Here is a 15,341-nt window from a genome sequence, read left to right on the forward strand (position 1 = left end):
CAGATTTAGTTGTAAATGTACACAGCACATTGAAGATGGTGCAGCAGACCATCCTTAAAAAGATTTAAGACTCCTGTTGATGGTCTCACCAGAGTACCCCGGCCTTTGAAAACGTACAAAAAAAACAAGGCTTCCACTACTATTTAGCAAAATATACATGTAGATATCCAATATGACTGGTATCAAAAGCATTACGCTTCTAATCAATCAGTACAAGATTCTACTGTATATTTTTTACTAAAAATAACCATTACTTTAAGAACTGAACATGGCCCCCTGGGCAATTGCTGATGTACATGTGGTAATAAAGAATTGATGGTCGCTTATAGAAAACTATACAATTTCCTGAATACCAGTCGTTTTTAAATTAGTAATTGTTACCTATAATACGTGAGAGTACAGAAACACAGCTGATTTTGAATAAGAAAACAGTTTTCAGTCTAATCAATACTTGCCATAAAGTTTTCCAATTCCAAGCCATTTAAAAGCAAGGATTAAAAAAATAGTTCTCTCACTCTTGAGAAGTACATGCAGGGTAACTTGATTTTAACAAAACTAAATCTTGAAACAGTACAGAGAAATTTTGTAACTTTCCATAAACATGACAAAATAAAATCTACTTGTGAAGCAGACTGGGCCTTACTTATATTCAAATCAAGTTCACGGTTAACTGTGAATGCCCCAAGTTTTCCATCTTTGATTTCATCTTCCAGTGGTTTCAAAGGGTCAGTAACAGAATTTCCAAACTTCATCTCAACTTCAGCAACAACACTACCAGATCTATTATAGTAAAAAAAGGACTACTTTCCTCACTTCCTGAAATAACCAAAGAGTACCGGTATGTTGTACTCAATTAATTCTACATTCTTGTTTCAAACAAAAAAAGTCATGAAAATATGCATACACTGAGCATTCTAAAATTAACAATTACCTGAAAGCAACAAGACCGACACTGTACATTTCTTTTCCGGGATTTTTAGCATAAACCTTGGAGATCTTAAATACAAGGAAGAAAGTTACTTTATTTTACATGGAACAAAAATGCTTAAACTGCACAAATTATTCAAAAGTATACCTTTAACATGCATGCAGAACACCAAAATATCATAGGTCTGCTTGTCTGTGAACACATTTTTGCTTGCTTCACCTTCACTTGGTGTAAAATTTACATTGTTATATTTCAAGTATGGCACACCACCATTGGTCCTGAAAACACATTCTTTTATAGCCATGCTTAAATGATTCACTCCCCCAAACTAAACTTTACAACTTCAGCGCAGTTTAAGTGTGTACCCACACTTTGTGGGTCGATTTAGTATTTATATATGCACTCTATTGTTTTTCTAATTGAATACTCATTAAGGCCTGGCTAAACTAGTAAACTTTGTTGCAGAAACATTTTTGCAGAGGCAAATGTTTCCCAGTTTAGTTGCGCGGGAAACATATGTTGTGCAAACAAATTTTGCTGCTTGGAAACAAAAATTGTTTTTACCTGCAGATAAAAACATTTTTGTTTCCCGGACACAAATTTTGCGTCCGAAACATAATGTTTCCCAGTTTAGCCACGATGAAAACAATGTTGATTAGTTTCCAGTGCCGCTCGCACATTAAAAAATGTTTCATTGCAACGGCGAGCAGACAACAATTAAAATGGCTGATTGCGAAGAAGTTCAAGCAGGTCACGCTCAAAGAAAGGGAAAGGGAAGGAAATTGGAAAGATGAAGAAATTTAAATGCTAATTACGCTGTATGAGGAAAGGCCTTCCCTCTGTTGTCTCTGGGACGTGGGTCATAAGGACTACATGAACAGGGACAGTAAGGAGGTGGCGTATTCGCAAATCAATCTACTGATGACAGAAAAATATATCAGCCGGGAGGATTACAAGAGCAAGTGGAAAACTATCAGGTTGCAATTTATGAGGGAACAGGCCCTGGAAAAAAAAAAGAAGTCCAGTCAACAAACAAGCGATGTGTACTACTCTCTTGGAAGTGGTACAAGATGCTGAAGTTCTTTATTATTGTGCGGAATGCCACAAAGGGCTTTGATACAATGAAAATGTGAACATTCTATGATCCCCAGACTTCCTCGAAGTCAGTTTATTCATACACGCATGCGTAGCTCATTTGTTTTCCGAAATAATGTTTCCTCGTTTAGCCACTGGGGCGGAAAACCATTTTGTTTGTTTCCCGCTAATTTAGCCACCCCGGGAAACATAACAGGAAAAAATGTTTCCACAACAAAGTTTCCTAGTTTAGCTACGCCCTTATTCACGGCACGAACAATTTCCGAAAACGTAGCTAGCTTGCACGATCGCAAGCGCTTTGATGTTAGGTGCGATATATTTCTTTTGTTTCCAGTTTCACGTTCGAATGATGTTTTGACACACTATTGTTTCGTTAAAATTAACTTTATAATTAAAATAAAGTGGAAAGGCGGAACTTATATCACGCTAAAAGTGTAAGATGATGATGCCATAGTCATTTCGTAGAACGGCAATGCGTAGCAAAAAAATATCGAAGGTTTTGGGTTCGAGATTGACTCCTCCAGGTCTGGTTTGAAAATTGCAAATTTTGAAACGTCCATCCTCTGTAAACTTATAAAAATGTTTCGCTACTGAAGAACAGTTCCCACTTAAAAAAAAATCCCTTCTCTTTTGTACATTGGAAAGCTTACTGAAGTTTCCATTGTTGCTAAAGAAATCTCATACACAGGAAGTAAACTGATTGGCGTTTGCGAATCGGAACATACCGTTTCAAAGTAACAGGTGAAACATTTCAGCATTATTGAAGCCGATACGACACTGCCCTTTAAGGTCTGTGAAAGAAATCAAACACTGAGCTAAAATCGGCGACACACTAATGAACTGAATAAAGCGTAGGAACTTGACTATCTTGTAAGAGGGGGGGTGAATAGGCTGACGGATCGGCGGATTCTGAGAGTTATTTTGCCCGGATTTCGGATTTAGAGCGAAATTTTAACGGATTTGCGGATCCTGAAATTGCAACGGTTCGCGGTTTCATCGATTTTTTAGGTCCGGATTTTGCTTGTGAGGAAGTTCGGATCGTGGATCTGAACGATCCTCAGAAATGCGTTGTTTCTGAGTATGTGAATTTATTTGTCACGGACGAGACTCTCTGCATGACACGCATCAGGGAATAGTAACGTACTGGGACGTCTGCTGTGTTCGCGCCGTTATCCGTGACACTGTACCCCACTGATTGCGATTCGCTCCATAGGAAAGCCATGGTCTCTGGCGATGTTATTGTCCAGTTTTCCGGGGAGTTTTTCACGGAACATACTTGGTAAGTGATCTAAAGTACATTTCCAAAGCACTATTTGCCGACCTTTGAACGAAACCCCGTGGTACATGCTGGTATATTGTAGAAGAGGTCACTGGTTGAAGAGAATGAGACGGGAAGTTCAAACAAGAAGTCGAAACCTGCAGAAGGCTCTGACGTTGACAACTCAGATAGAGAAATAGAGTAACTGATAAACCATTGTCTTCCAGTCAAACGATACTAAAATACACGTGTGAGGGACACTTACACTACATAGACTTGTAAATCCCTGCTTTTTTTTCTTGCCCCATTTATATTACTGATGAAAAAAAAAAGGTACTAGCGTCAAACAGTTGGTTTGTACACCTTGAAAATACACAGGAATAGAGTTCGTCTTTTGTTCCGCCCATGGCTTTTCGCTATTGGACCCTATTGAACTTTTAAGTATTTTTTTATGAAATGGACTTCATTCCAGTCACCCTGTTTTGACTAACCATAACTATCTTATAGGGTAAATTGAACCATTGTTGTAACAGCTTAATATGTTATTAAAATTCTGGATTTAATTACTTGTTTTGTGCTGCTTAAATCAGAATAAACGTGACAGAAAGTGACGTTGATTGGAGTGTCGAGGGTGAGGAGAGTGAGAAGTCAACAATAGTCAAGATAGTAATAGCGAAAAGAGTGACAACGAAGAGAGTAACAACGAAGAGGGACAAAAGGACGATGAAAGTCGAGAGGACCCCAGGGACATTGATAGTGACTTTGAAGAAGATGACAATACCTCCTTGTTCTATGGCGTAGAAATGGCCGATCCTACGTGCGTTAAACTGAATGACCTGATTCGCAGAGGAGAAATTGACAGAACCCGAATTCTCTACAAATTTTTGAACGATGTAGTAGAAACTCATTACAATCCTTTGCACCAGTACGACAAAGATGTCATCGAATTTTTTAACACGGTTACTTACTTAGGAGGAAGGAAGGTTGCATGCTTTATTAGAGATCCCATGAACCGCAGTGAGGAAAGAGAGAGTCATTTTGATCCTGCCAACGAACAGCGAATGAATCTTGGAGGTCCTTCTTATAAGACGTGCCTTAAACACCAAGCTGGTTATACCAATGAGCCAGGAGTGTGGTAGCCACTTTCGTTAGGACAAATCGTGCTCATGCAGACATTTCATGCTGTTTCTACCGTGGATACAAGTTATTTGACTGTGTATCCTTGCTGCCTAGCAAACGATGGCACAGCTATTAAACCTGCAGCCATTGAATTTGATGAGCGATGTAAAGAAGATGTCAGTTTAACATTGATTATGTAAGAAGAAACCCTAAGCCATGTGCAGATTTTGTAAAGGAAAACCTGGTCACCGAAGCAATAGTCTCTTCCGTCACAAGCATTGACAATAAGTGTAGCCTACCTTGTGCTGTGGAGTACTCCACGAAGTCTGGGAAAACGGCCGAGTAATTCCACAATGTGTTGATAGAACAGGTGAAGATCTTACAAACTTGTAAATATTGCTACAGTCGGGCTTCGTCATCAAAAAGCATACTTGGAAAATGCTTTGAACATTGCCAAAGCTTTTGTCATACCTGCTTTGATAAAAAGGACGTGTGCGGTGAATGCAAAGAGAAAGGTCAAGTAAGCCACCATCCATCTCTACGTGCTTGTACGACTTGTCTTGACCAGAAAGAAAAGTGTGTCAAGCGAGCGATTTTTGTTGCCACGGCAGACTGCGAGACAGGCAACATGGGCGCTTTTGAAATGATTTTTGAAATCTCTCTTTTAACTGTACTACCTGACTGCGTGCACGTGGGAAAAAGTTTGAAAGCGTCATTCAGCAACTGGTGGCTCAAGCTGAACAATGAGCGTAGCAACAGTGGTTTGCTTCGCACTCTACGAAACCGCTCTACTTTCGATACTATGTCTAAAGTGAGAAAGCTTATACCACAGAATAACCATGTAAAGAATAAGACCGCCAAGACCCTTCGGCAGTCTTAACATTATGCAGCGATGGATTAACTTCTTTCCTGTCAAGCGTTGGTTATGTCTGCCACACTCTAATTCTAGAGCTTGATAAATTCACTGACAACAATCGCCTGGGAATGTACCCGTCTCCAATTAATCTCCATTGCAAACTTCAGATGGCTTCTGTTTCTTTCATGGGACAGCAAATTGGCTCCCTCCACTCTTTACCGCGCCCGTCTACATACCGTCCTGTCGACAAAATATCTATTATCAAGAAAAATCTTGCTTCAACTCAAGTACACTGCGAGAGCAATGTCGCGTTTCTGGACTCGTCGGATGGTCGTGTCTTAATCGTCGAACTTGAGGACAATCATGTGTACCTGAATGCAAGCAAGATAACATCAGTTAAATGCTTACAAACTCTGAAAGAACGCTTTGGTTTGCCATTTACTGGAACACTGGCGGAGGTGCGCAAAGAAGCAAGGAATATGTTAAGAGGAAAGAGGCAGAATATGCATCACTTGGACATGACAAACACTAAGTAAACTTCATGGACAAGGCTATCGAAGCGCACATTCAGGCGATTGCGTTAGTTGATAGAGAGCTTATGTTCCTAGGAGACTCACATTCCAAGAAAATACATAGTGCACAGCTCAAGTATGACGGATATGGGGTATGTGCGATATATGTCCAACGCATCATTGGCTAGGGGGAGGATTGGGATTCTGTCGTCAGCCTTTGTGTGAACAACAACAAGCTGTTTGTGTCACAATGAGGGCATAACACTAATAGAACTCGCCTCCTGTAAAAGCCACGTCATTTACAGATCTCAAAACGCATGATACACCTTTGCGCCATTTCAGAGAGGAATCCTTTTCACAGATCAAGAAGAAGCAAGTCTCTTCAAAATTGATGAAGAGGGAAGGGTTCAGATATTTGCTGCAACCAAAATTGAAGAAAGTAAAGATGGTCCCGTCTTGGAATGCCAGTTCAAGCAACCAGTTGGTGTTTGTGTTGAGTTTGACTCCGTCGTATATATTTGCGACGCTCAATCAAATTCGTTGAAAATAATCATGCCTCTTTCCGAAATAGCGAGTTTTTTAAAGTCTGTTGGCAAGCTTTACGATGCTTTCTCTGTGCAGACTGCAGAAAGGACAGTCTCCTCCACTAAGAACTTTACCAGAGGCAAGAGAAAAGGTCAAGGAATGCAAACAAATGCTCGCTGAGTATGAAAAGTCAGTTCGCTCTGTAACGGGATGCTCTGAGATGACACTGAATGGACCCCAAGCCACGGTGTCTGCCGTAACTGTGAGGTCGGTCGATATGCTACACTGGGAATTGGACAGAATGAAGTCAATGTTTTCCTCTCTTTCTTTTGATGCCACTAACCTCCTAAGCTGCATGACCCTTGACCTTGAACACCTGCACTCTACCAGCCACATCAAACATCCGCTGCTATCAAAAAAACGAATACTGTAGGGACCTTAGAGACACAATAAAAGAGAGTACGAACGGCTCTCGTCTTCGACAGTGTATTATTACACCAGTGAAAAGAGCTCCTGGTACCCTAACCCACAACATGAAATCCCCTTAGCTACACTTCCCTCTATTCCACAACTCCCAGTAGCTAAACTCTCAGAAAAGGCAGTGGAAGAAATGCGTAATTACGCCTTAACGTATGGAGCTACTTTTCGGCAAAGAACAAACCGTCAGGAAACAACCATGGCTAGACATGGAACGAGGCCGAAAATGATTTACCCGAGACAGCTACAGATATCTGAAGACAGAGTCGACTTGGCCTTGTCTGAAGGTTCGGAGTCTTCTGAAGTAAACGAGAACGAAGAGGAACTTGAAACAGGCGAGAGCGACCCCGAGAATGTGGAGGAGGTCCCAGAATACGACTCAAGTACAGACGAAAACGAGGAACCAGAAGATGGAGATTCAAGTATTTCTGACCCTGAAAGACGGTCCACTTTCCTATTAGGAGCCACGACACGCTTTCGACGACAAGTCAGGATCAACAACAGATTTCTAATGTAAAGGTAGATCATTTTAGTTGGCAGTTAAAGATCCTATAAAAAGTGTTAGACCGTATTTTAATGAAAGGCTCTGTGAGCCAACTCGTGAATTGGATAAGCCAATGTAATGTGTGTCGTCAATAGAAATGGGTGTTTGATTTCCATACTAAGGTATAAATCGTTAGACTGGTTAATGAGCATTATGAGGAATATGATGTGAAACTAAATTAGGCCTCAAAGACAGAAAATATGGCCTGATTAGGATTTGGTGCAAGACAGTCACTGTTCCAGATTTTACAGTAAAGGTTTGTGGAATGAAAGTTCAAAAGGGTGCTGTTTTGTTTATCATAAAACTATTGTTCCAATATTGAGCTCAGTATTTACTTGCGATGCAAGCATAGGGATAGGCATGTAAAAGCTTATACCCTGGATGGAACGCACGGACATAAGGATAAGCATATATGCATAAGATTATCAAAACGTTTCCTTCTTTTTATGCTTATACTGTCTAGTTAAGACTTGGTTGGCATAAGCGTAAGGAGAAACATAAGCGAAAGTCTTTCAGGCAATCAGCAAGCACTATACTGCTTATACCAACAATGTCCCTATTTAACGAAACATCGACTGAGCGCTTGTGCTCATATTTATGTTGCAGCTGAGCCCACCTCCACATTAGCTTGTTGTTTATGCCTATGCTTGTGTTGCAACTGAGTACTACCCTTGAAGCCTGTTTCGCACTTCTGAGATAATTATTAGCACGAGGATGAAAAAACAAGTACAAGGATGTTCACACCACTCTAAATTTTGTTTTTCGGAATTCTTATTGTTAGTCAGTGGATACTCAAAACAAGGATTTTTTCCTTATTTTGAGAGTCAATTCCTTGAAATGTAAGGATCAAGATTTCTGCTTTTAAGAATTTTATACTCTCCGATGAAAGTTCCTCAGTTTAAGAATAGCACCATTAAAAATAAGATTTACATTCCTTGTTTTAAGAATTATGACTTTGAATTCTCATTTTAGGGGTATTTCCACTATTGAATAAATATCTCAAATCCTTGCTTTTAGCAAGTATTCATTCAATGTAGAAAGGTTCTTCTTCCAACTAGATTTATAATAAATGCTTGCCAAAATTTCAGAAATACCTCTGGAATTGTGCTTGTCAAATTCCCAAGGAAATATAACTAAATATAATTTGAAAAATGTTTTTACATTAATGTTTCTTTCAACACACTCAATATCTGTGATTCTTCATGAAACAAGAGCACAGTTTTGAGTGTTCCTAGTTTACCCTAAACATAAAGCATTGGGAATATCCTTGTTGCATCTAATTCACAAAAATTTTTAATTTCAAGTGACAATCAAAGCGGTTGTCAAAATAAATCATAAATTTATAACTTCCAGAAGTATAAGCATGGAATGTAAACTGCTACCAATTGTAATCTTTATTTACAATCATGTGATTATTATACAAAAAACTACTGAACCAGAGTAAAGAATCTCAAACTAAATATAAACCACTAGTTGACAGAAGTAATTATAGTCATACACCAGCAAGGATATTCATCCTTGTAAAGGGATTGTTATTGTGACTGTCAACTTATTATTGTCTTAATCTTCAATATGATTCAAAAGAAAAGTTGCTGTATCAATTTCTTGAAGAACATGTCCTAGGTGTAGAGCCTCTACGACGAGCATTTAGGTACAGGCAAATCTGTAGCAAGATTTTTGACAAAGAGTAATCTTCAGTATGATTCACAGGAAAGGCTACTATACCTATTCCTTGAGAAATTTTAGTATTGGTAAATCTGCATAAAGACTTTTATTGAATAGCTAAAATTTCAGCATATTAAGTTAACATGTAGGTGTGCCATTTCTTGAAGAATTGGTGTTAGGTATAAAGCCATGTCACTTTGCTGTTAATTTGATATACATCAAATGGAGTGAGGTGTAACTTAAGTCTTGCTTCAAAATAAAACTTGCTGCTGTGCATGTATCTTTAGTTCAAAATAATGTAAAACATTTTAAAGAAAGCACAATTTGGGTTTATTATGTCAGATTAAAAGTTGTTGTTGAGTTTGTAGTATGGCCTGGCTAACCTGTGTTACATGCACAAAATATTGATAGAAAGAGCCACTTCCTGGAGTTAAGATCCTTGTCTCAAGGACATAGGGATGATGTATTATTTAACAATCTCTGAGAAGTAAGTGCTCTCTTTTGAGATCTTTACTTACTCATTTTGAAAAAAAATAGGTCTTACTATGAGAAACTTTGGTCACCTTAAAGTAAGGACTCTGTTATCAGTTTTAGGCATTATTTATCACTCACTGTTAGTGCATATATATTCCTTGTTTTGAGAACCGATAATTACACTCATTCTGAGTGATATCACTCCTCATACAACAACAAACATATGAAACATATGTATGAACTGCGGTTATGAAACGTATATGTGCACGATCCTTCGCAGTAAAGCACTATTTGAGCAATAGTGAAAATCAGACCTGAAAAAAATTTCAGGCCTGATCTATGGGTTTATGTCGAATTAATCTACTAATCTGATCTCATCTACGGGTTTATGTCGAATTAATTTGATGGCCTGCTCCCAGTTGGCTTGTTAGCTCAATTGGTAGAGCGCTGCACTAGTATCGCAGAGGTCAGTGGTTCGAATTCCGTACAGGCCTGAAATTTTTTTCAGGTCTGATTTTCACTATTGCTCAAATAGTGCTTTACTGCGAAGGATTGTGCACATATACATCACTCCTCATCTTTAGAACTTCCTGTTCCTCACTCCAGGATGCACTTTTAAGAAAAAAAATCCTTAATTCAAGGTATCTGGAAACATACATTACAAACTTAACAGTGCACTAATAACATACGCATACACAGTGTGAGTTACACCATTGAAGAAATAGCATATCGATTGATTGAACTTATGCTTACGCTTCTTTCACTTCAGTTCCCACTTGTGAACCACTTCCCAACGTTGATACAGCTCCAGGAATACCAAACAAGCCTCAAACAAGTCACTTTACGAGCAGTTGGCCGTGAGCGACACTTCGAAATCGGACTATCGGCGAGCAGCGACTCGAGTCGTTTGAGCCCGTGGTTGAAATTACCAAAAGATCAGCGTTTTAAATGTAAAATTTATATTTATATAAAATTTCTTCAGAAGGTATGAGTGAGTATGGCCTTATGGTAAAAAGCAAGGTGATCCGTGAGATTTTCAAGGTGGCGACGAAGGTGGTTCAAATCCGCTGTTTTCAAGTAAAGACACCCTTAGCTTAATTTCCTTCTTTGTTTCCTTTTTTTATCTTTTTCGGACACATTAATCATTTTCCAGGATGTATACATTTAAAAATAGAAGTATTGATGCCATAAATGAAATATAAGCTGCAAGAGGTAAAAGTGTATTCAGAGATTGGGCAAACTTTAATTAATTCACAAATGAAAAACGGATACTTTTTTACTCTTTCAAGATTATCACTGGCTTCTTTTTTGCCCAAACACTATTCTTAGCAACAAAGGTCGCCATTTCGTTTGTTTATCACTCGCCAAAAACTATCAAATACATTCAAAAGCCTAAAATACAAAAAAGTTTACAGGAAACGACCAATCGAGCGAGCGAGTGCCATTCATCACATCATACCAACAACCAGTTCTTGCACACGCGCAATTCACAAGTTAAAAATTGCTTAGCTAACACACAACAGCTCAAGGTGCATTTTTCACCTTTTTACATGACAATTAGCGAACGGATTCGGATTTAACAATTTTTTTAACGGATTGACGGATTTGGTTATCAAATCGTAGCGGATCGGTGGATTTGCATACCCCTATTCACCCCCCTCTTGTAAACAAAATTCCATCCAAAATCCATTAGTTCAATTAATCCTTGAATTTAAATTTCGCTTTTAGGTTTTCATAGGCAAATCAAATAGCGGCAGAGTTATAATTTTCATCAGAAATCTGTTTCTCCGCTTTATCTCGACCAAAACTTTCATTTAAGGGCTCGTTTTAAAGCTTTTAAAATGCTTCTCAACACTAAACCGAAAATGAAATCATTGTTTTAGCGCGAGGCGTTCTGTTGCAGAAAAACACAAGGTGATAGTTTTGGTAAACGCGAATCAAATATAAACAAAAGGATATTAATTTGATGCTACGCAATTAGCCCGCATTGTTAAAGCCTTTTGAAAATGAATAATAGCTTCTCCACCGAAAAGTCGCAAGTTCTTCCATCAACAGCCTTCTTACTCTCATTGGACAAAGGCCGAACGGGGTCGATCGCTCTCGGAAATGCAGTTTATGAGCCCTCGTGGTAAAAATGCCAGCAGCTACCCCCATTATAGAAAGACACATTTAAACCGTCATGAAGTTGTAATGCTTTGCAATGAATTCAAAGCTATTAGAAACTGATCTCCAAATATCAATGCATGTGAATGGGAGACGAAATATTCATCAAAACACCCAAAGGTCTATTCTTCGTGACCCTGGTTCAGAATTACAACTCAAAAGTAATTTTTCCAATTACTCTTACAAAGATTTGTATTTGGCAGCTACCTTAAATGAATTAAAAGGAGGTTTTGTAAGCACAAGCCAAATTGGACAAGGGAATTTAAACAATTAATACATGTTTCTGTATCTAAACATCAAAGAATTTACAAATTACCCCTGTATGACAAAAACAAAACATGTACTGGTAAATGTAAAAACAAGTTTCTTAACCTGCCATGGTCACCCATTGTACTCATTCTGGCAAAATACTTACTTCTGATAACACATTTGCCTGCAATGTTTTGAACTCCACTGACTGTTGGTTATTCAAGGCTGACTTCCAAGTTTCACTCCTTAATGTTATTTCAACTGTCTTTACTTCACAATCATTACCTACAGTATAAAAAAGAGAATAAAAGAAGTATAAAAAAGTACCCTTTTTCTACTTTATTTTGACAATCAAATTAAGTCCATTGCTTTATCTGTTATTTTCCAAAAATTTTAGTCAAATCTTGAAATGTATACAGGTTATTGGGAAAAAAGTACTTTTGCAAAGAAAACAATAAACCATAAAGTTGGTGTAATCTCCTCAAGGCTTGAATTAAATACAAAAACTTTCCAAGGCAAAAAGCATCATACAGGATATCCAATTTCAGCTCAGCTTTGTTTCTTTCTCCAGTCTGAAAGCAGTAGTTTTCAAAAATACAGTGTGGCAAAGTTCATTTTATCACGAAACTAAGCCACAGATACATGTACATGTAAAGTGCACTTGCCAGTCAACTGATGATTGTTCACATCTAAGAAAATGTTTCAAGCACAGAAATGTCTTTGCTCAAAATTTATCACTGAACCAATCATTTTAATCAAAACTTGACACCCAAATAAAAAATAAAGTCCATTTTGAGCCCTGTAAAGGTCAGTGCGTAGCTAGTGAGAAAGCACTAGGTCCCACTTTTCACAAAATGGTCTCACAGAAACAGACACCACAATCATCTGTATTAAATCCCCATCTCGTCAGGCAAATGTAAAACAAATGCATGTATAAACTGTGATGTCTAAAAAAATTAAAACAGAAATAAAAACCTTCTTTCAGATATCTCAATATGAAAACTAGACGGAAAATAATTATATCTTTGTAGTGTTTAATCCACACCACATTGTTTTGTCTGCAGTTTATGTATGAATCAAAATACAAGTAGAGTTGTTTCTGTAACAATACATGTGCATAGAGTAAAACTTTGCAATTGCATTGCTGTATTCAGAACAACTTTGATGATACAGGAAAGACTCCTTACATCTTATGCTGGCTACACTGACACTTGTGGCATTATCTCCATATCCATTGCTGGCTGTACATCTGTATGATCCCACATGCTTCAACTTCACATTGGTGAAATGAAGCTTGTAACCTGTCACATTAAATTCTTCTGCTGGTGTACCATCTTTTGTCCAAGTTATCTTTGGGAAAGGGTCACCAGATGCATTGCAAGTCAGAGTGTAGTTTTCTCCAATGGTAAGCAAAGGTGTTGGTGTGGGTGGGACAGTTATTTCTGGAGGCACTGGGAAATAACATTTGGAGATATGTGTTTAGATTGTGTGAAAATATCACAGTTATTACATTGTGTACCATGTTAGATACATTTCTAGGAAACTGCTATCTCAAAGGCAATGTAACTATTTACAGAATTTTGTGAATGAAATGGAGAGACAGAGATAAATATTAGCCACCTAATTGCTGAGGAAAATACTTGTTAATGATAATAACAGAAATGCTTAAGATATTAATACTGATACATGCATACATATATTCAGATGTTAAGCGAGAGATGCACGGAACCATGTGGACAATGCCCTGGACTTGGCTGAAGAAGTCCAACACTAAGCCCTAAATGGGTCAATGAATTGGAAACTTGAACAGGACCATCTACCCTTGCAGTGCCTCTCTCCACCCAAGATTGTAAATAAGCACAAGAAAACCTGAAAAATATTGGGCTAATCCTACAACCCTATGGCATCCTCTCCCAGGGGTTAGCAAGTTTCCTTGACAATTCAGGTCACTAAAACCCCAGTGAGAATCTCTCAGGAAGTTAAAATATGCACAAACTTTTTGGTTTCCTTTAATACAATTGCAATATCTCTGAAAAATAAAGTGTTTCACTCAGCAGCCTGAGTGTGGGTTATCATGAGTGAAACATGCTGTGAATATATTAACTTACTACATCAAATGGAAAACACAGCCTGCTATAATATCATAGCTTTCAATAAACAAAAGACATTCAAATTTTCCAAGTCAACCATTGCATACTGTACCTCCCAGTGGTAGGTATAAATACTTGAATGTAGTAAGAAGTAAGTGAGCCGTTCAGACATAAATATTCAATGCTAGATCACTCATGCAAATCTGACATATGTGGTAGTAACCCACAAACAACACAGACTGGTCTGCTACTAAGCGGTTGTGATAAAACATAGACTGCACAGTGTAGACCATGCAGACTGACTTTTTTCTATTTTCTTTTTTTTCTAACTCTGATTTTCACAGTTTCCTTACTCATAGTTTGAACACCACATGATCTAGTTTTATGAGGTTATTTCGAGCTCAGGTTACCTAGCAACAATTCAGACGAAATCCCAGGCTCGAATTTGTTGTGCATATGGTGAGATGGAGATCAATGAGGGGGGGGTTGTATTTGAATTTTCTCCTGCATTGAGATGAATAATTATTTTACTTTTGTCATATACTTGTGTTAAAATTAACTCTATTTCTGTATTGAGGATGTGATCTGTTTGTAAACCAATGACTCTGATTTGAAGGTAAGAAACAGAATGCACAGACAAAGCAAAGAATTACCAGGATCTTCACAACATGGCCCAAAGAACTCTACAGTAAATAAAGTCCTTCAGCCTAAAATCAATGTTTACTTATAATAAGATCATGCCCATACACTTGCACACCAATTTTCAGATAGGACATTGCCAGAAAGATGAAACATTGATTCACACATTTTGTGGAAGCTCCTCTACATAAACCTTTAAGGCAAAAAGTAATGATAAGTTAAAATATATAAAAAAATCACTGGTGTACTGTACCAAAGTGTTATTTAGTAACTAAAAAAAATTACCCATATGCAAGGTCTGCACATGGTCTGCACACAGTCTGTGTTTTAACGTGACTGGCTACTATGAATATTAAGCAATGATGATTTCAAGAGTCGTTTACGAAGTGGAAAGAATGCATCAGAAACAGCACCTTAGTGAACAAGAGAGCATCAAAATCAAGTTAAAAGGTTATAAAGAGGTTTTCCTAATTGTAATTTGGTACAAAAGCAAGAAGAAAATCATGCATGTACTCTTTATATATATCACAGGTATCGCAAGCTCAGGTATTGAGGAAAAATGAAAGATTATTTCTTGAAAGCGTCACAACTTGTGGGATGTGGTGCTAAGTTATGCCAGAAATTGTTGAGAATTTGAATGTGTTATAAAGAATAGTATGGGCAACACTTTTATTCTGTTCCACAATTCAGGAGACAGGTAATGTTAATACAGTCAAGAATACAGAAATGTTTTTTGTTTCGATCTGA

The 15,341-nt window shown here is 37.8% G+C and overlaps 1 protein-coding gene across 3 annotated transcripts in view; it reads right to left on the minus strand.

Annotated features, from left to right (window-relative positions):
* Window positions 1–15,341, minus strand: part of LOC111346499 (uncharacterized) — a 29,452-nt gene that overhangs the window by 11,534 nt on the left and 2,577 nt on the right. For all 3 annotated transcript variants that reach the window (XM_088727692.1, XM_088727691.1, XM_088727693.1), the window contains exons 3-6: window positions 13,053–13,316; window positions 12,032–12,150; window positions 932–996; window positions 644–780 (exon numbers count right to left, since the gene is read on the minus strand). In XM_088727692.1, coding sequence (XP_088583818.1) covers window positions 644–780; window positions 932–996; window positions 12,032–12,150; window positions 13,053–13,316 — 585 coding nt within the window. The remainder of the gene's footprint in view (window positions 1–643; window positions 781–931; window positions 997–12,031; window positions 12,151–13,052; window positions 13,317–15,341) is intronic.

The sequence above is a fragment of the Stylophora pistillata genome, chromosome 7 (assembly GCF_964205215.1).
Source record: "Stylophora pistillata chromosome 7, jaStyPist1.2, whole genome shotgun sequence".
Lineage (NCBI taxonomy): Eukaryota > Metazoa > Cnidaria > Anthozoa > Scleractinia > Pocilloporidae > Stylophora > Stylophora pistillata.